We start from the raw sequence: 22,737 nt of genomic DNA, 5'->3' as shown, positions 1-22,737 counted from the left end.
AGACAGGCGTGCACACGGTAGGAGGGAGCTACCTGGGTTAGGACTTTCTAATCGGCACACTGCGGCTGCAGAGAGAACGAAAAGCACGAACAGAGAGAATTATAGCTTAAAAGTCCATTTACTAATGAAGCAGTCATTTTCAGCTGCTATTTATGACCACACGAGAAGTCATGATATGACCTTATTGAAAGTTCATGTTCTGTAATAATAAACCAGCCTTTCTGACAGAATGAGGCTTTGGATTTGGATCTATCTTGCATGTGTTGAAGTGCAGTTGTTATTCTTTTGGATGCGTGTGTTTGAAACAGCTAGGAAGCATATTTAAAAGTAACAATCTGCTTCAATTAATAATGGATTATAGCTTCAGTGTGTGTGTGTGCATTGATGAGAGTGATGTCCTTTGTGATTCTTATTTAGGGCTCAGTCTTTGACACTTTCTGGTTCTTTGCTTGCTAAAAGTATGTCTATGGGAGGGCATGTCTTTGATTTTTCTAGTGACAGCAGACCAGACTCCCACTGTTCACCCTTCTGTACCAGCCACGCTCAAAGCAAAATCAGAAAAAAAAAAAAACTGGCTCCAGAGGGGAACGCTCGCGTGAAAACACACACATCCGCCTCGCGTGTGTGCAGGCGCATTTTACGTGTCTGTGTATTTTACAGATGAATCTGCGTGTGCTTCGCGTGCATGAGCTCCAGCTCCTATTCCCCAGGCAGTGGCTGTCAGTGGAATAACTAGGTAGGGCATATCCAGTGAGTGCATGTCAGATTGGAGTACCCCCTACCAGAAGCCCAAGTCGACTGTCCCATCAGGACACATCATAAACACTCACGCGCACACAAACAGACAGGAGCTCACGTCAACAATGCTAATCTCAACCTCAGTGTTACCATGACCTACCAAGTCAAATATTTTTTGTTTTTTCAGGTGTGTGTGTCAGGAAAGACTTAGTATCCCCCCCCCCTTCCACATATTCCAAAGGTTTGGGAGAAAGGTCAGCATCACAAAGTCAAACCTAACATCCTCCAGCAAGTTTATTTCCAGTGAGTGAGCACAAAATGTTCCATGTCATTATGTTCTTTTATATTAATCTCAATAAAGACCTCATGATGTGATAAATCTGTCTGCCTATTTTAGCTACTTTTTTTCTGATGAGTTACTGTGTGCACCAAATCCTTTGTTTAGAATTTTCTGCTTTTATGTGATGCTTAATGTTTCAGGGAACATGTTTGTTACATTAGATTTATACTCCCTGTTCAGGAAAGAGTGTTTTGCTTCAACTATTAATAGATATTTGCAAGTCTTCATTTTCAGTGTTCTCCAAATCTCAATTCAACTTTCAAATAAAAAGAATACTCTCTAATCAGATATGTTCTGTTTCATCTTGGCTGATTCAAGTGTTAAGTCTTTAAAATGCAAGTCCAAGTTATTAGAGCACAAATCCAAGTCAAGACTAAAGTCTTTAAATACTCATTTTTTAATCCATTTTTACTTTCTTACTCTCCAAGCACCACAGAAACGGTCTGCATTTAGCTGAATATATTTAGGATACTTTGGCCCTTTATGGATATGCAGTCCTCATTTTTGTAGAGCTCCTGTAAGCGGGTGCCACAGCTGGTGTCTTCCACCCAGCTGGACGTATGTAATTATCTGTATACAGTAAACTGGTGAACCAGTTCACTCTGACCTAATGTAAGCTGATTATCTCTCCCTGAAATCTTGTCTCCTCTGTGTCTAATGAAAACAAACAGGAAAACAAGCGCAGTGCTAACAGTGGTGCTCACTCCCATAAGGCCTGCTTTGAGTCAGGTGGGTCAAAGTTCAGGGAAAGATTATGTGGCATGACACAGTGATGCATGAGAGGCCTATGTAAAATCCCAAAAGAAGATGCCTACTGTCTGTGACACCCTTTTTTTTCTTTCTGTGTTCATAATGGTTATTTAGGAATATGGCAGTCCCTTGTTTTCATTTTTTATTTATATGGTAAACTGCATGTCCTTTTTTTCTTCTATCATGTCATATGTAATTAAATCATTTTTGTTTTGATTAGTTAAATGATTGCTTGTTTTAATTATACAAGCATTCTGACCCTTCTGATATTTTTCAGTAACAGTTTTATTGTCACGTTTTGTTAGCTATCTTTATGCCGACTTCCGACATATGTACTTTTCGCAAACATGTTTGCTCATATTTACTGTAATTTTCAAATTTGATCCCATGTAATTCAAAAATAATAACATGGGACATGTCAAAGGGAATCTGACATGTCATTAAATGAATGGGTAATGTTGAAGAACCCGGCTGGTAACTCTATAACAACACACCCTCCTCATACAACCAAACCTTGATAAAAACGTCACCTGTCATTCTGCATGTGTGCGTGTGTATTGTGCTGGTAGGCGTCTAGTTTTGGCTTTGATAAAGTTACCTACTGCAGTTTGAAGGATCATTGCATAACAATATTTAAAACTTATTAACTTACTAGTTTAGCCTTTTGGTTCCCAGTTCTGTTTGGAGCAAGTGAGTCAGCAAAGTCATTTTCACAAACTTTCAGTCTGTGCTGCAAGTCCTTAGGAAATCTGTAGCAATTTGTTGAAGATGTTGAAGAAGAGAAAGGTATTTCTGATTGCCACAAATAAATAAGTAATAAATTAATTTGATATTAAATTAAAAAACAACAGCTTTGGAAAAATTGACCTCCCCAGTATGTTCCTCCAATTTCATCCCTGTGAACACCATAGCTTCATTGATTGTGGTTTTTATTCATATTTGGAGCACTCCAGAAACATGAAATATAAGCATAATATAAAGAATATTATACTCACACAACTTTACAATTGACCGTTGCAGATCACAGAACATTTCTTTAAATTATGAGTTGTGAAACCCAGTACAAAACCTCCCCAAAGGAAGGACCAATTGAGACATAGTTAGCACAAAATGGCCAATGGCAGACAATTCTTTTTTGTACCCAGTAAAACTTGGGTAACACATGAGTCACAGCGGTGAAGGAGTGGAATGAGAATGACACAAAAACGCAGGGCTAGGACATCTAACCAGTAATCTCAATAAATTAATGACACAAAAAAAACATGTTTTAAAACTGTTTTGTTTAAACACACCTTTTTTAGTTCCTTCATTTTGCAATGATACACAAACTCCTGCTCAGCAGGTGGTGGTAATGCATCTAATGTTTGTCAGAAGATGTAAGGAGTAAAGAGTATCACAGAAAATCTGCCTCCGTGTAAAACATGCTGCTGTGAGCATAGACAGTAGACACCAGAGCTGACGTTAGCTACAATGTTCCTGGTAAAGGTGCAGAGACAAAACAAGTCGGCCTGTTTCAGACGTCATTGTTTAAGACAAATAAAGGCATATTCTATTCTATCCCGTTAAATGATTACAAAGCCCCTTATTGATTAGATTTGATCACATCCTGCAAGAAATTAACATATACAAGTTTGACATTGAGGTAGCATAAAAGGCATAACATTTTTAATCTGTGTTTAATTGTGTTCAGAATGCGGATCTTAGTTATTACATTAGACTTTTCCAAGGTTTAAAACAAAACTGATGTTGTATGTTTGTGCAATAGAATGATAAGTTATATTCTATTTTACACCAAAACAAGCACCTGTCTGCTTTTCACAATTTTCACACAAGGTTAAATCAGCTGGGACTGAAATGTACAGCTTATCACATTCACTTGGTCATTTTATTGTGTGAGTGGACAAAGAACAAGAGAGAGTAGTGGGAAGATGGCTTTCCTTTTAAAAAGGCATAGAGGCTAAAGGAAAGATCAAGGGGTATGAAAATAAATTTTATATANTATATATATATATATATATATACTATAACTGATAGTATGTGGGCAGACAGCTTCTCTAACTGATGACAGGCTGAAACATATCACGTAGCTTGTGAGCATGCTTGTGGCATTGAGAGAAGCGTCTGGGAATTTGACACGCATCGCTTATTTCCCCCCAGCTAGCTGGTCACATGCTTCAATCCAGCATCATGTCGTGGTGTGAGTCTGTATGTGCCTTCATCTGACTCTGTGGCTATTTCTGTGTGTTTGGGAGCATGCTTACATACACCCACATACACCTGCAGTGGGTAGGATAATTATCCCTGTGCACAGAATCAATCAAAACCAGGTTTGGCAGGCATTAAAGAAGCTGTCATAAAAATGTGCAAGAGAACACACAAAGAGAAACACACACACACCTGGGTTCTGGATTGCAACGCTGATAAGACAGCTCACAGGTGGAAGAGCAGGAGTGGAAGAGAAGCGAAATGATGGATGGCAAACAGAAAGGCGTCTATTTCTAACAAGGAAGAACTCTGAGGGAAGTGCTACTTGTGGTTTTATTCCAATTTGCAGTTTCCACTAGCAACCTAACAAACAATGATCCAGTCACTACACTGTTAATTCCCCTCTGTTTGTGTATGTGTTAGGTAATATGTCATGTCTACTAGGAACTGACTCAAGCAGCCGTCACAGCCTGCTTGTGGGGTATCAGCAGAAATCCAACTTCAAGTTCATGTTACTGCACTGAACAAACATAGACTTTCTCTCTGTCACACACACACAGTCTGAGTTTTGTGCTTGCGTGTGCGTGCGTGTGTGTGTATGTGCGTGTGCGGGGGTGCGTGCGTGTGTGTGTGTGTATGTGTGCTGCAGTAAACATTACTGCATGGAAGGAGAGCTCTCCTTGGTGGAGGATCACTGATCAGCTCTAATGGCTCCAGTTTAGTGGGGTTCATGACAACACAATAAACTGGAACAGTGTTTGAGCATCTGCGGATTTCTGTGTATATGTGATAGAGTAGTCTCTCCTAGGCTCAGTCTCACACACAGTAGCACACACACACGCACACACTCAGTAAGCCATCTTATTTGGTAATCAGCAATTATTTGATGAAACAGTAGCATAGCAACCCAAACATACAAATGAAACACAAACAAACAGGTTGCGATAGTGAAATGTTAATCGAGACTGACAAGTTGGAAGACAAACGCATTCTCTGACTCCTTGGCTAATTTGGTTAGCTGTTATATGATATTACTCGTACTTTACGCTTCTGCGCGTGTGTGTGTCGTTGTTGTTTTGATTATCGTTGTTATGGCATCCCTAGGATGGTTACTAGATAACCCAAAAAAAACAAAAGATACACAAGCAGGTGTCACTATGCACAACCTCACACACTAAACATTAAAGCATTACAAGATCTAACAGAAGTGCAATAATGTTAGAAACTCCTAAAATATGTTTAAATTTACACTTATTTTGTGCACATCTGGACATTTACACCAAAATGTACCACTGTATCTTTGCATTGTATGTTTTTGTTTCTTGTTGTTCAACTGAAGCATCCTTCCAAGCTGTTGAGCTAAAACATCCTTAACAGGCCTAAATGTTGTTATTGCTAGTAAATTGTAATTTTGCAGTAATTTTGTTTTGCAGGTTTGAACAAACAGTATATAAAAACTTTAAACCATCTGAAAAACTGGCTTAAGTAACTTGTCCTTAGATAGAGATTAAATAGTTTCTCAAGAAGATTTTGTGGCACTAATAACATTTCTCTACATAAATCAGACAGGAAATGGTCGGAAAACAAGGGGTCAAGATACTAAACATATTATTATTTGCCTGGACCTACACATTTCTCCCGAGGTGTTTATTGTGTGCATTTCAGCTACCATACCAAACGATGCTGTTTATGCAAAGTGTATTCACTGACTCAGTCTTGCTCCTCCTGTAGCAACTAGAAATAATTTTATTACTGTTTGCAAAAATATTAAAATTTGCTCTTTTGTGCAGCTTTAATTGACTGACGAGATATGCAGAAGTGTGTGTCCCAGAAGTTAAAGTCTAAAACAGAAAAATCAGCATATTACAAATATGCAATTTGATGATTTTCAGTCTAAACTGCAGATTTTTTTTATTAATTCAAAGTCTGGGGAAATGTTTAACATTCCTGTTTGGTAAATAAATTAATTAATTAAGGTGGATATGTTCCAAAAGAGTGTTGTGCACAGAGAAACACATCAGCAGCTGCTGCCTTGTTTCTCTCATCTGTTAACGATCCAGGCTGAATCTTTTAATTCGTCCATCAGGACATTTCCTCTTCATGTTCCGTTTTTTGTTCTCTTCAACCTTTACACTTCATCTTTACACTTCATCAGCAAAGCAACAAAAGTGTTGATTAGAGCAGCATGTTTCGCTTTGAAAGCACTTTTATTGTTGTACAGGCCATATTTGATACTGTGAATATCACTGGTGCGAAGTCAGAGCCAACCCCTTAGCTTCAAGTCCTGCCTCTGGCCTGAGTCTATCTGGTTGTTGCAGAAAGTTTAATACAATTGCATGTGTCTCTGTTTCTGTGTCTCTCGTGGTGTATGTTTGTTTCTCAACTGTTGGTGGTACGTGTCTGAAAATGGATTCGTGCCAAGCAGCTCTAATGGCTGATAAAATTCCCACATAATTTTCTGACGGGAAATTTCAGATTTGAACAAATTACATATAATTATTAGTTATAGCTTTTAATCTTATCACCATCCCATGAAAATTATTATTTGAGACTTTACAATGCTGATTTGTGTGCAGGAATTACCATATTAATTTGTGTGACAAGGCCTTCAGAAGCGAGACCCGGTTTGAGACTTTAGATTACTCCTGCTCTTCATAGCATTTCTGTGAGTCACAGAGTGCAAATATTTCCTGCATTTTTCTCTGTAACTAAACTGCCTTTGGCTGTTTGTGCACAGACATCTGCTATTTGATTATCAACACTTGAAAATTGCAGAAAAGACATTAAAGAAATATTCAAAACTTGTCAGTGAGTGCGTGTTCGGGTGGGTGCGTGTGTGTGCAGATGACATATGACCTAATCTGGGACATGCAAACATGCACAAATAGTTAATCTATTAATTAGATGTGAAGTTTCAGGTAAAAATCTTTTGCAAAAAATTAAGTTGAGAATAAATGACCTTCATACACACAAACATAAACAGATGTACTTATCAGCTATTGTGATCTGTTTAGAAATTATGACTGTCCGCATTTAATCACACCACTTGACCCAAAATACATGATGGTGATATTAGTCAGGAATTTTCTGCTTTGGTTGTACACATGAAGCACCAATCACAAGTCTAGCCACGAATTTCCATGCATCTTTAGAAATAAGGTGAGTCCAGATCATGGTCAGGACCACCAGGAACAGAAAGCAATAGGACTGAGGCTGTTGTGCTTCCTGTATACATTACTTTAGTAGGTGAGGAATTAAAACAATCCAAGAACAGATTAGCCTGATTTGAACTAATAAAGTTGCCTGTCCTTGAAGAGTATGATCTAATAGTTTGAGACAATCTTGCATTGATGGATTCACTTTAAAGTAAATACTAGAATTGTAAAGCAAGCATAATAACATTTTTTACTAAATTTGTCAAAAAATGATTAATTAAAAATGCTTAAAACTTTCAAGTGACAAAGACAGCATCATACATCAAAGTATCTAAATTTATAGCTTTAAAATTGTGTAAGAGTTTAAAAAAAACTAGGCTATACTTAAATTATGATTCCTCTAGAAACTGTACAGAGAGTGATTTAAACAGAATATATTATCTAAAAATCTGTTTTAGCTCATTTTAAATATGATTAGAAGCTGCATGCTGTGCCTATAAAAACAACAAAAAAGACAACATATCTGCTGCTGTAAATGAGATATTCAGATTTCACAACTAACTGAGATATTGGAGCACACAAGGTTTCCTTCACAGTGTAGCAAACTGCTCGCAGCCTGTTCTGCAAACCCCTAATTACACAAAACTAAAAAATGTGTCACCTGCAAACACAGCATGCCAAAATCTATTTAGAGCACTCATAACAGTAAAGACTAGAAAATCCAGTGGATTAATTTTAGTTTTCATAGCAATGTCACACAACAATAGAAAAATCCCTGTAGGCCTGCTGTTAGCATGGTTACAGCTGATGTGACTTGCATTAAAATCTCACCCACTCCCACTCTATTTCCAGCCACAGTAGGTTCTAACTTTGAGAAAATAAAAGATCTTTTGAAGAAAACAAGTTAACCAAGAAAGACTTGAGCACATTTTTCCATTTACTGCTTTATAGTAATATAAAATCCAAAGTAGAAAAGTAGAGTTAATGATAGCTGTAAAAAAAAAAGTAAACAAAAAAGAAATGTTATGAAACAAATGATTTTTTTAAACCCTAGCCCTTGCCACACATACTGAAGTCTGACACTGAATTGAGCGCATAGAGAAAGTGTTCCTGCTAAAATGGGTGTGGGCAGGAGAATCTAAAAAAGTCTAAAGGTCATGGTAGAAGTAATCATCTGTGGTATTTCAGGTGACACCTGAAGAATGCCTTCTCGGAACCTACGAGAAGCTGTATATGACTGCAAATATGACAACATTTCTGTTTGTAATTAGAGCATTTAATAAAAAAATATTTGAAGTTTAGTTCTGGCTATTCTTCAGGTACATGATAAGTCTACTAAGCACCTCCACAGATCTTTAAAAATATGCCTCTTCATCACTTACATACATTCTGGGTTTATTGAGAAACGTGCCAACAAAGACAAGCCTCTCCAGCTCTTAACAATGGGCCAATCAATTAATGGGACTTCCCAGGTTAAAATCACTACTGACCAAAAACAATATTTCCCAAACAAAATCACAATGATTTTTATTGGAGAAATATTTTAACAAAACAAAAGTGGAATCTTTTGGAAGGTGTACATTTTGCATAATTCTGACACAGCATTTCAGAAAAACTACATAAAATACAACTGTTTCCAAAGCAATCAGAGGATGAATGCTGAGTTGCAGCATTCTTGCTATTTTGACTAAAACATCTGTCCATCCATTGTCTTGCATCCTTCGAAGTTTATGGGTGGTCTGGTGTTTATCTCCAGAGGTCATTAAGGCGGGAGGTGGGGCACGCACAGTTCGCCAGACCATCCCAGACCAACACAGAGAATAAGAGAACAAACAACTGTCCATGCACAAACTCAAAGCTGAGGGCAAATTGAGAAAGACCAATTAACGTCATGTTCAAGTATTTGGAGTGTAGGAGGAAGGTGGAGTATCCAAAGCAAACCCACACATGACTGGGGAGAGAACATGCAAACCGCATGCAGGAAAGGCTGGGTTTCCAAAGCAGGACTTAAGCTGGACTTCAACAGTGACTGTGATGCATAAGAATCAAGATTTTCTACAAGAGAAACATCAGCTTTGCAGAGAAATGTAGAAATTAACATCAACATTTCAAACTCAGCTTACAATGATCTATCAGTAAACTTAATTTCTACCTTGTTTCCTACAAATATTGACAAATGAATGACAACTAGTTCTTATTAGGATCATGAACCTGTATCACAATGCTTAACAACCAAGCAATGAACCCAAATGAATTTAGTTTTAACAATGGGAACTGAACTTACATCTGGTTCTTGATAAAAGTAAACTGGCATAACACTGATTGTTTAAAATGTCTAGTTCAACAACTGACTGGTTGCCATTACTATATGTAAAACTGTAATACTCATAAATACTGAAGACATCTCATGCATGGCTTAACAATGTTTTGTGAAAGCGGCCGACTGATTCAGAGAGCAAAAAGCACCAATGGCACATATTTTCCTTACCATTAAACTAAATAAAGGGAAAAAAACATCTGTGGATAAAATGAAACCAGATAGTTTCAGAACCTTTTACATACGTGTACCAAATATTACGTTAGACACTACCAATTTCTTTGTCTATGTGTTTTATCATCGAAATATGGTGACTGTCCTTTTGAAGTCGGGCATAGGTGAATATAAAACATAACAGAAGTAAGGAAATGTTAACAAAACTCACCGCTGTCTGAGCTCATGAAGGTTTTTCTTCAGGTTCTTTGAAATTTCTTTGGCCTTCTTAAGGTCAGTCCTCAGAACAGTTTCTCTCTCCTCAGCACTCTTCTTCAGTTCTTCTCTCTGCTTTCCTAGTTTCTCCACCATCAAGTCTTCAAGCTCCCTTCTCAGCTGTCTTTCTTTCTCTTCGATGATTTTTTGATGGTCCGCTTTCATCTTATTCCTCATTCTATCAAATTTTGCTTCAAACTCATCTTTTAGCGTTTTTGTCATGTCCCGGTACCTTTTCTCCAGTTCGTCTCTGGTGGTTTTCTCCCTGACATCAACTTGTGCCTGAAGCTCCCTCTCCTGTTCCAGCCCATTCAGCTCCCAAGCCTCCAGTTGGGCCTGTTCCCTCTGGGCAGTCTCCTTCCATTCCTGGAGCTCAGCCTCTAACAGAGCCAACCGACTCTGGAGCTGACGATTCTCATATAAAGTCAGGTAGCTTACACCACAGTAATCGCACTTGGTCTCGTTGCGCTCCATCTGAGAAAAAAAAATGCGACTTGTTGGATAACGTCTTTAAGTTCCCATTTGCTACAGTAATACACATAGATTATATGTAGTGTGGCTGAAAGGCAGCTAACTTACCAAGCCCACACATATGCCTCTCAGCAATTAGTTTTGAACTGACATTGAAAACACACTGAGGTCCAAACAAAATGTGATGGAGAATTGAAAGCTGAAAAGATGTCTACTTTGGGATACCTACTGGTGCAGAAATGCCTTTGAAAGATGGTTGTAGTTGATAAAACATCTTTGTTCAGGCTACATATGGACAGGAATTGTTTATTGTGCTTATTGAGGCTTCCATCTGTACTAGATCATCAAAATTGGACAGATTTCCAATGACAGATTGGAAAAACATTGCCTGGTCTGAAGAGTGTCAATTTCAACACCAACACTTTGGTAAGTAGGGTCAGCATTTGGCAGGAGCAACATGAAACCATTGATCCATGCTGGCTTGAATCAACAGTTCAAGCTAGTGGTGACGGCATAATGGTGTGGGGGCATAATACATCTGTTGCTGCTGCCTTGTTTACTCTTTTACAACCACAGTTTACTCATCTTCTGATAATGTCGTGCAGTAGGATAATGCACCATGTCATAAAGCTCATTTTGTCTGTTTTTACATGACATGAAGGCGAGTTCACTGTGCTCCTACTGATCTCAGATCTCAGATCTCAATCCAATAGAGCCCGTTTTGGATGTCGTAAAACTGAGATTCATGTCATGGAAAAAGCAGCCAATAAATCTATAATAACTGTGGAATGCTATAATGTCATTGTAAGACAAAATCTCAGAAGAATATTTCTGAAAGATTGTGGAGTATCCGTCAAGTAGAATTGAGAGTTCTGAAAATAAACAGGCTTCAACCTGCTACTGTGATGTAACTACTTAAATGGCCAGAGTGCATGATATTTGATATGTTTCATAAGAGTTCTGCTATCATAGCTGTCCTCCCCTGAACATATCATTCTCAGTCAAGCTCACCCACACTGTTAAATATCTTTTTTTTTAATCCTTGAGTTAGAGAACCCTATGCCCCTCACCTCCCTCCCTATCCTTGCATGCCTCATAAACATCCAGCAGCTGCATAATTACATGTTTTTAAAAAAAATCATAAGAAAGTTTTCTAGCAGTCTTCTCTCTGTGTTTATTTGCATACAGCACACTTAATGAGCTCTGGATCCATGTGTCCACTTAAGATGTATTTAAATAGAAGGTTCAGAGCAAGACCCTTGAAATCCAATCACTCAATATCGATACTGATACTGAACAGAACCTCTAAAGTACCATTACGCCTTTTTGTATAGTACTGGTACATTGTACACTTGTAACAGAATTAAATCACTAAACACACTCATTACTCAGACTCATTAACCAAAATGCACAGTCCATCACATGATAGAGGCATATATGTGTGCGTGCGTGCGTGTGTATTTATAATGTTGTCAAAAATAACATTTTCCTGTCAGCAGTTCAAAACAGAGGAAAGTAAATCATCTAATCCCCACATCACATATTGTTGTCGCTCCTTCTGTTGTCTCCCAAATGATTTATCATTCTGTGTGTGTGTCAATGTACTCCCTCCAAGGACCTGTCACTTCTTTCTGGATTTCAAGGAACAAATCCTTTCCTTCAAGCTTTCATCTTCAGGTTGATACAGTACGTGGCGCAGAGGCAGCTGATGTGTGGTTGACGCACTGACGGCTTCTATGTCAGAATGTTCCAAGTCGACTGCTACATGATGTAAACACAGTGAAATAAACGTACAAACAAAGCAGGAATGCTTCAGAAAAAAAATCTGATAATTTAGATTTCAAAGTGCAGAGTTGTTGCTCTGAACATTTTGTCAGGAACTTTGTATCAATGAGAAATAAAAACCATTACAAAACTTGTGTCCACACTATTCTTAAAAGTATATAGACGATTCCTTGTTCTTTAATGAGTATGCCTCTAAGTAATAAGTGTGAGACTATACATGTTTACCTCTGACTCTCAAGCATATTTCATATTGATGGTAAAAACAAAAAGTCTTAGGTCAGACAGGTTAGGAAAAAACAGAACTAGAAATACCTTAGACAATGCAACTGAGTGACAGGTGACACAAGATAAGGATTTCTCCACTAATCACATTTACTTCCTCCATCACCCATCAAAATGCCTTCACCATCTATGTTAGCAACTTGCCAATCCACATCAGGAAATGATGCCCATTATGCCTGTCTCCTGTCTCTAAGACAGCAGCAGTCTGTCTTCCACCAACCATGACTGACAAAATGAAAGGAAGGAGAACCTCCATTTAAAAAAATAAATAAATAAATCTCAGGTGGAGAGAAACAGAATACCCAAATGAATGAATCAGAGGAATGTCTAACAGCTGTAGCAAGGAGAAAGTAGGTAAACTGAGAGATGAGACTAAAAATTAAAAGGATCCAGAAGCCAAACAGAAAAATCTGACATTAATCTAACACAGTGTTTCCCAAACCTGGTCCTCAAGTACACCTGGCCTGTATGCTCCAGGTGTCGTCTTACGTCCAAACATCTGACTTAAATGAATGGATGATTAACAGGCTTCGGCAGCATTTGGTGGCTGCAGAGATGATCATGCAATCATTTGAACCAGATGAGCTGGAACAGAGACACATCTGGTCCTCAAGGGGTAGTTGAGAACCAGGTTTGGGAAACACTGATCTAAATAAGAAAATAATAATAAATAATAAATCTGAATGTCCAAGGAACAGAGCATACGAATAGACTAAGAAACTAAAGACAAAGGAAACGCAGCACCCCAGTAGCAATAACGTACACAGAGAAATTAGCAGAATATGCCAAGACCTAGAGAGCATAAATAAATCACAAAGAAATGATTACAATATAAACACCGGAGAAAACCACAACCCAAATAACCAAGGATTGTGGCATTAAGATCTTGTTATTGTCAGGCATTGGTACTAAAAATTGTTTAGACTGGAAGACATTAAAAATGAAAGAAAAAAAGACTGACAGAAAGACAAGTGTGTGTATTAGATTGTTCTCAACAGGTTAACGTTTGCATATGTGTTGCCACAAGAGGGTTTCTGTCCATGCATTCATTGTGAGCATAAGAGAGGATAAGTGCGTGAAAGATTGAGGAATATTTGGAATTGCGGCTCAGGGGATTTTAATGTTTACTCCACAGATGGGCTCTTGGTTTCTAGGCAAAAAGACTGAAAATAATCACGTGTGTTTGAGAAATAGCATGTGGTGGGGAGGTTTTTTTTTGTAAGTAATATAGTCATGAGGACAAATAGAGATTTTAGAGTGCCCCCAAGGACAAGAAAGTGCCGAATATAAGACTCTACACAACTGTAGTCACAAGGAAATTTGGCAAACAAATAGTGTGAATGAGTGTGTTTTCAAATCAAACCAGTCAATCATCCACATTATGACTCAACATCTAACAGGTACACAGTCTATTCACTGTGATGGTATTTCTGCTTGGAAGCAGTCCACACCGTCTCTCCACAATGTCTTTCTGTTTCATAAATTTAACATGAGGGGCTATTACTTCTTGCCTGAAACATTTAGAAGGAGGAGTAGAGTAAAGTAGTAGGGGGTGAGGGGCATGGATGGTTGGTGTCCTGATAGGATGAGAAACATATCACTAATTTATGCAGTGATTTTTAGTGTGTGCATGTGTTCAAAGATTTGCAGTTATTGCTTCAACGGACTAAAGGTAGAGAGAAACTGTCACGGAGACGAAACATAACAATATATTTTACAATTTTTTCATTCTGACAAATGTTTACAATAATTCATTTTTAATAGTTTCCCTAATGTTCAATTTCCTTACAGCATCCCATTTCATCCTCTTTGTTTTTTTTCCAGCAGCTCCGCCGGCCCCCCTCCTCCTAACGTGCCTTTTCCCTCCCTCTCTTCCTCATCATCCTGCTCTTTTCCTTCTTCCACCTCCGCCTCTTCAGCTCCAGCTGCCGTGACCCATCTGGCTCACCGAAAACACCAGAAGTGGGTCACTGTCACGAACACATATCGTTGATGTTGCACGCACATACATTCGGCCACCAAACACACACACCCACACACGAATACCCATCATACACCCCACCCCCAGGTCCTAATGCACACTCAAACATGAACGAGTTCACCAATATCGACCCAACAAGCAGGCGGCCACTAAAACTTCAATCAACAATAGTGCACATACAGACATATGTGCCAACCTGGCCAGACACAGATCAGACAGACAGACACTCCTGTATTTTTAGGCTTGATTTTTTTTTTTTATGATTATGCCGCATGTTGCTGTGTAAAATGTACAAAAAACATGGTTACTGTTATTCAACAGCTGAAATAAAAACATCTGTTTTGTTTTGTTTACCTTGACTAATTTAGTTAACGTGAAAAAGGATGCAGGAGTAAAGCACCATGCTTATACTGTGGATTAATTCATTTAGATTGTCTATAGTGAAGTCCTACCAGCAAAAAGCATAGTCGGAGTTCTAGGATGATGTGAGGTTGCTTTGCAACCACTTCCTGAAAGCAATTCTTTAGAAAATGATGAGGACGATTGTTTGAATCAGGTAAAAAAGATGTTTAAAGTGACAAGGAAGCATCTTTAAGTTGTTGTAACACAGCATTGCAATGTATTTGCAATTTACAGTATTTGCCATAAACAGTTTGAGTTAGAGAGTAGAAACTACTTTGCTACTTTCTAGGTTGGCATTTCCAAGCACTAGCAGCACAAACACAGTTTTACCGGCCGACTCTCTCCTTTTTATCCACAACGAACTCCTCATTTTCATTCCCCCCTGTCATTTCTGCATTGCCTTCTATTCTAATGCGCTCTGCTCTGATTCAAATTGAAAGGGCTGAACATTTCTTATTGTACAAAATTTACTGTTCTGGCTGGACAGAGCTAGGTTACCACCTTGCATATGTCATCTACCCAGAACGCCTTGTAGTGTAAACAACATGGCAACATCCGTGTGACAACATTTTATTAAATATATAAAACCTAAAGAGACTGCAGTATTTTTACTGTGTTTTTACATCTGAAATAAATATGTCTCAAATAAAGTCAACTGACACAACTAGTCGTGGATCCCTTTAATGCCACTATACCATGCATCCCTAGAAATACATGCATCCCTAGTACTTTCCAGACTCAAACTTAAAACGGTCTATAAATTTAGGCCATTTATAGAGTAAAAAGACAACAGCCAGTAGTTGTACAGAGATCTGGTTAAAAAAAGAATAAGTTCATTCAAGTTGAAGACTTATTCAACAAACTTATGCAACATGTAGTGCACACTAAACCTGGAGACGCATTACAATAATTAGGTTTAATTTATGTAAGGTATCTCAAATTTGATCACCTCTCTTTGATTATTTTTAAGAGTGTTATACAAGACTCAATTTTAAAATTCCCTATGCTTTAACATGGTGAGGTAATTGCTTTTGTTGGCTGGTTAGAAAATCTTAAATAAACAACAGCGCAAGAATTACATATTAATACGGAGTTCAGTAGATGAAACACTAAACTTTGCCTCAATCCTTAGGATAAAAAAACAACAACAACAACAACAATAAGGGACTGGAGCTTCCTCAGATTGTAAATGCATCCTTAATCATTCATTTTGCCTTGTTTCCCCCCTTTTTAATCAAATGAATGCCTCCTCTTTTTCATCTGCTAATCTAGCACTTCATCCAGCTTCACTTTCTGTATCTTAAAACACAGACAAAATGGATCCAGTCACCATTTAAAAAGGGATTAAATAGTTAAAAGAACTAATCTGTGTTTTATCCCTATTTTGCTGCAATGATTTTCATTTTACAAATATAGTGTAAGAAAGCTTATAAAGCCTTGTTCCACAGACAACTTCATCAAGTTCTTTCTTTATACTATGTATATCTTCTTCTGTTGCAGGTGAGTGGGCATGCTTATGAATGTGTGTATTTTGGATTGTATGCACAAACAAGATTGTCTTTCATGACCATGGCTTTGTTGCATTTTGCGATTATAACCCCCCGCCCCCGTGGTGCTCAGTGAAGCGGGAGCTATGCCGAAATTCCACTCCTCTGGACCCCATGGTGCAACACACATCATGTGACAAGAATGTCAGTGTATTTGTCAGTGCGTGTATGCATGCATATGCAAGTAACTTTCTTCAGGACTGCACAGAGTGCGCGTGTTTGTGTGAATGAATACAGACTTTTACGCCTGTAAATCTAGTGGTAAATGTGCTTTTGTATGTGGCTCTAAGTGGACTGGGGAAAGGGAATTGTGGGTAAAAGTCACAAGGGATAGATGGAAGTAAAAGAGGGGAGAGGAGAGGCCTTTTTTTATTTCTAGAGAGTACGCAGAAAGCTCACAGGCCTGTGGAGTGGCTGAATTCAAGCATTGTGAACTAGACCGTTTCCGTACCGTTAGTTGATCAAACAATACTGAGCAATTTGCTGTTTGTCATTCAAACATGCTCAACAATTGGAGTTTCCAGACAGCAGACGCTAAAAATGTCTAACAGAAGTGAGTCACGACAGCATCAGCATAACACACAAAGGAAAAATGCTGAGGTTTCGAACATTTGCAGAGGAGTTTACTGGACCAGTGGGCTTTTAAAGAAAAAGTACGAATCAGAACTAAGAGAGGTTCTGGTGTGAAGAATCCAGTAACTGCACCATATTTGCACATTTGTTCAGAAGTTACTTCATTCTTTGTCATTCTTTCTCTTGTCTTGATAATCCACTACACTCTGCCCTTTTCCTTTTCAATACAAATAAACATACAAAGAAACATACACGTACAAAGAGCATGAGAACACATTGCATTAAATGACACAAACAATTTAGACTGAGTGGGAGGCTCATTTGGTTTTAATTAATCACATTTTAACCATTTATTTGCTTTAAATTGACATTTTTTTCTAATTTTTCATCTAATGGAATGATTTAAAGGGCAGTGCTACGTGCTTTCATGGCACATAGAGCCTTTTTATAGTGCAATTAAGAAGCTATGTTAACTTCAGTTGTTGTGAAAATGTTGTGTAACAAACATGATTTAAAAAAAAATTTACTTCACAATTTGAAACCTAAAAGCTGGGCGTCTGTCTCTCTAAGAAGCTCCTGCTCTTTCCGACACTCCGCCTTCAGCATGTCATCACAATGCTTCATCATTAAGGAGATTATAGACACTCATCAGAGCGTTGGACTGAGTAGCTCATATGATAAGCTCAGCAGATGTGCAGTTCCACCAAGTTTTTGCTAACTACTGCTGCAGCTACAATTCAGCTCAAAGGATTTATTTGAAAAACACACAAATATTTCTGAACAACAAATAATAGGGGTAAAGCAGCACAGACAATAAATCTGTAAAACTGAACAGACACTGGACATTATTTATTTCACAGCATGCTGTACATTATACAAAACAAACTTAGAATTATGTATTGAAGGATGTACTTTCAGGGCAAATGTTTCAAAAGCCAGGAACAGTCCAGACTGAAGAGGTGAAGTTAGGACAGCAAGGCACCCAGTGAAAAACACCAAAAAGACAAGGGGATGTAGCTTGTTACATTAATCAGACTTAGCAGATAACACATGTGCTTTCGTTGGCCCCACTAGACCATGCATCATAACACATGGCTCTGCACGGCATGGCACAGAAACCCGAGAGCCACGGACACATAAAACTATCTGAGCTGCGTGTATTTGTCTGTCTGATTTTCTCTTTCACCCTGTTTATTTCTAAAGCTTCTATGTCAATAAAAACCTAGCTCCAATTATTTATTATCAGTTTGAACCAGTTGGTTTAATTAAAGGACAGACAAGTTGGAAAAATGCAATCTAATTGTTTGTTCTTGAACATGAGAGTCACAAGACATGCTACATTTGCCTAACCTGAAAGGTGTGTTCTCATCCAGCCATTTATCCATTGTCTATAGCTGCTTGTCATGCGAGATCGCATGGGGCTGGTGTCTAACTCCAGCGATCACTGGAAAGGTGTGTTCTTTTATCTTTTCTATTTCGAAAATAGGCTAAAAGAAAAGGGTCTTTGTGTGAACATCATATTTATTCCCACGAGATACAGGAAGTTGTGGATTTTAAACTAAATGCTCCTTTACAACCTAACATCTCTAAAATGTTCAAAGATCTAAATGTATAAGTTGATATACACACAATTGGCTAAAGAAGTATAGAATTAAACTGTGATTTACAAACATTGGATAAAAACACAAAGGCATAGCAACAAAATATTGAGAACCATAAATAATGGCTCATCAGAAACATCAAAACCCACGGCTGACTACCGTCTGTTGTCAGACATTTAACCGCTGGTGTTTATGTATATGTATTCAGGAGATGCTTTTATCTAAAGCAGCTTGCAAATAAATATAATGCAGCTACTTAGAAGGGAGACCACAAGTAAGGCTATGGCAGAGGTGGCAATGTAGAAGTAGAAGGCAGGCAAAGACGGAAATGCAGAAAAAAAGAAGTGCAGAGAGAGAAAAGTGCAGGAAGGTCTGGGAAGTTACAAGGTAGGAGCTGACTGGTGGTGCTGAAAACCATAGTTTCAAGTTCATAAAAATCGTGGTGAAAACTTTAATTATCCTGGTCCAATGTACAGATAAATAATTATTTAAATCTTGTAATCAAGCTATTATCTGCTTTAAAATAAAATGCTATTGTTTATTACACATCTAGATGGAACAGGTTTCTGTTCTTGTCTCCATTTGTCATTCCCCAAAGATATTTTAATGACAAAAATAACTGATGTTTTTTTCAGATAGGAATCAGTCTTACAATCTTTCTCTGCAATATTACCTCAGAGGGTCACTGAGTAATGGCGGCACATCATCCACACATAATAGTTATCCTGACAGGCCTAGCAGCAGTCTTAAGAAACCCAGAGTGACCATGTAGTGACCTATGAACCATGATGCATTACTATCATCATGAATTACCCAGCCCCAGACAACACCTGTAACAATATTGCACAATAATCCCCCTGCTGCCTCAAAGTTCTTACAACAGATCATATTATAAATCCCACTCTCTTTGCCTTTGTTTCACCTCAGTCTAAAAAAGCCCTAAAATGGACAGAGCAGTAAGAAGACAAAGGAGGAGAAATATGTCAAAAGAGGGAGCGTAAAGGACCAAGTCTAAAACACGATGACTACAATAACATACTCCACACACAAGCTGCCAATACTATGAGACACCTTGGAATAACTGGAAAAGAGAAGAATAATTCAGGTGTGAAGATATCTATTATTTAAGAAAAGATCAACTGAGGGAATACAGGAAAAGAAAAAGAGGAGATGGAGGAAGAAAGGATAGCTGGATGCTCTGGTATAATTTACAAGGACAGAAGGTTTGTGCCTACTCCCCTTCTTCTCTCAAGAGGATCATTACAAATTGATGAAAAGGAGCAGGCACTTAATGCAGCAGAGTGGTCACATTTTTAACATAAACAGTAAGAGAAGCACAAAAAAACTAATAATATCAATGATCGGTTCATGTCGTGTTCTCTCCTGGGCATCTAATATCTCTCTTTGGACAAAAAGCAGAAGTCTTTGATAGTGCAGCATATCTTTTAAAGATGACCCATTATGCTACCTTGAACAGGTTAGGATATATTTGTGGGCTAAACAAAACATGTTCATTACATTTTTGGACAAAATTATTCTTAGATGATGAGGTTTTGATCTGGTCAATTGTGCCTATTTTGAGCTCCTTCCAGAATGAGATTCACTTTAAATCCAAATAAGCTGCTGCTGGCCACGCCCCCCAAACTCTATGTTTACACTCGCACACAAACATGGCTGCAAAAATATGTGCATTATACAGTACATCTTTGAGAAGCAGAAGTGGAGCGTCCTGCACAATCAGCAAGAATGCAGCAAGTGTTTTCTGAATGGTAAGTCAACAAGACAACACCTGTCTTTTCCAACAGCCATTGTACAGGGCATACAGCAGTAAGCCAGCTGACCAAAAGTCCTGGAGCTCCACTTGGATTGCTAGGTAATGACGCAGTAACCATCGATCGTGACTCAATAATCAGGGTTTTTTTTAACGACCCTTTTTCCAAACACCAAATTACTTGGTGGTTCTTTAAGAAATTGGGATGCTTTTAGAAGCAGTTGAGCCACAAATGGAAGTATGAAAGGGTACAAAAAGTGAATTTTGCATAATTCACGGATATGAAAATTATTTTTTTGTTGGGGCTGGATGGGGAGGGACTCTCTATTGTTCAATAAGACATGGTGAAATGCTATCACGTTGTGGGACTCCTTCACTGTCTTTGATATCTGAGGCGCCAAGGCTAGTGTGTGCGTGTGTGTGTGGGTGTGGGTGTGTGCGTGTGTCTGTTTTGCACTTTTGACGCAATTCGTTAAATTTTTATCTTGAGTATGGTTTGTGTGATAAACTTAAAACTAATTGGACAGAGTGTGCATCAAAAGGAATCAAACTCACATTACTTATAGTTTGGAAATGATAAAACAAAATATCCAATGAAAAAATCCCATCAAAAAAACCTTTATTGTGAATTGTTGTTAAATGTATCCAGAATATTTGTGTTGTTCGCTGTTATTTTTGTCCATGTAGGGGCCCCGCCTACATGGGCCATACGTGGGGAAACCCATGTGGGGCCACCATGGAAACCGCAGACAAACTCATATGGGACCCATATTGTCTGCCCTCCTTTTCCCCATATGGGGCCCACCTAGGTATGCTGGCTGGGTAGTTGGTATGAATCTGTATTATATGGATTTGCAGAAAAAAATTGTGTTTTATGTAGAAACGCACAAAGGTTTCTGAAAAATTTGGCACTGAATTGTCAAATACCCTCCTGTTGGGACCTGCAAAACTGTTGCATCATCCAGCAGGCCAACAAAGTTTTGGTTTGTCCAGTAGAACTGGTTGACCCCAGCGTGCGTGCAGACAAAAAAAATATCAAAAGCACTTTACTGAGTTAAGGCGGTGCCAGTACAACTTTACTAAAGGATATAAAGGGATTTGTTTGTTCTGTAAGTGAGTAATATCCCCATGACTGTTTGCTTCAGCCTTAACATCCACCTTACCTTACCTAACCTCCAAAAAACCCTCCCAGATACAAAATTCAATACATATAAAAAAATGTGTTTTATAGAGCAGTTGTTCAGAGATTTAAAGAAAAATACTAACTAGAGTATAAATCTGTCAGTTATATTGATTTCAAGGTTTTATTTGATGAAGGTATGATGTACATCTGCTGTGATTAGAATGTATTTAAATGTTATGTTTCTAAATTATTTTTCCAGGCAACTTCAGTCGAAGTTGCAATAACTTTGTCGTTAGATTGTGAAGCACAACTTCAGTGGAATCTCATCTATTTCAAACTCTGCGGGATACTCTGATGTCTCACTGTATTTGTGGCTGCAGATCCACAATCTGAATTTGTTTAAATGTGAGCATCTTGTCCTGTTGCACACTGAGTTTAAGGGCTCTTCACAGATCACATTTCAAAATGAACAAAACTAAGTGTTGCTTCATTTTCTAGTTGCTTTTGCTGCTTCTTCTCTGGCTCAATGACACTGAGCTTGGCTTTCCCTTTCCGAAGTGTACGTCTTGTTCTGTTACAAAATGCATTTGAAGTCCTGTGAGTTTGTGACACCTATGTAGTGACTGAATAGTGAAAACATCACATGAAGAGCTAGAGGTGTGTAAAAAAAAGGCCTACGGTGTACCCTGCTTGGTGTTCCCAATAAAAATACCTAAGCCATCGGCCACATTTGGATTGGAATGCTGCCCAAGGAGACAGGCAAAGGTCTTCCAAGTTTAAATCTCACTTTGACAACTTGGAAAAAAGTCCTTTGTGGTACAAGAGCAAAGGTACGTGTGTTTGTACAAAAATGTATCTGTATGGACCTTTTATTTTGACATCTGTGTCTTTATTTTAGGTTACTTTATAGCCAAACTAACAATGCAGGTGCTCAAGATTCTCCAAAATACGGATATTTTTATCATCTTGTCTATGATTTTGTACAAATGTCCATCAATTCATGTTAAAACCTCTCTTTTATGAGTGATCTTTGCTACTTTAAAAATTCAGAAAGTTTTGAAATAATTTATTATTCCTTTTAAATATTGACTAAGGTGTTGGACCTGGATTGTGAAAATATACAAATACAAATAATTTAGTTTAGAAAAATAATAGCCCTTTTTTAATTGCCTAATTAACGTGAGGTAAGGTAAGGTAAGGTAAGGTAAGGTAAGGTAAGGTAAGGTAAGGTAAGGTAAGGTAAGGTAAGGTAAGGTAAGGTAAGGTA

The 22,737-nt window shown here is 38.1% G+C and overlaps 1 protein-coding gene across 1 annotated transcript in view; it reads right to left on the bottom strand.

The window, feature by feature from the left end:
* Positions 1 to 22,737, bottom strand: part of lekr1 (Leucine-, glutamate- and lysine-rich protein 1) — a 76,794-nt gene that overhangs the window by 45,542 nt on the left and 8,515 nt on the right. Inside the window, exon 3 of the mRNA XM_008425324.2 lies at positions 9,891 to 10,408. Within this exon, the coding sequence (XP_008423546.1) occupies positions 9,891 to 10,408 (518 nt within the window). The remainder of the gene's footprint in view (positions 1 to 9,890; positions 10,409 to 22,737) is intronic.

This window comes from Poecilia reticulata, linkage group LG13 (genome assembly GCF_000633615.1).
Source record: "Poecilia reticulata strain Guanapo linkage group LG13, Guppy_female_1.0+MT, whole genome shotgun sequence".
NCBI classification, from domain to species: domain Eukaryota; kingdom Metazoa; phylum Chordata; class Actinopteri; order Cyprinodontiformes; family Poeciliidae; genus Poecilia; species Poecilia reticulata.
The sequence above is the reverse complement of the archived record's forward strand: the minus strand, read 5'-3'. Positions and strand labels throughout refer to the sequence as shown.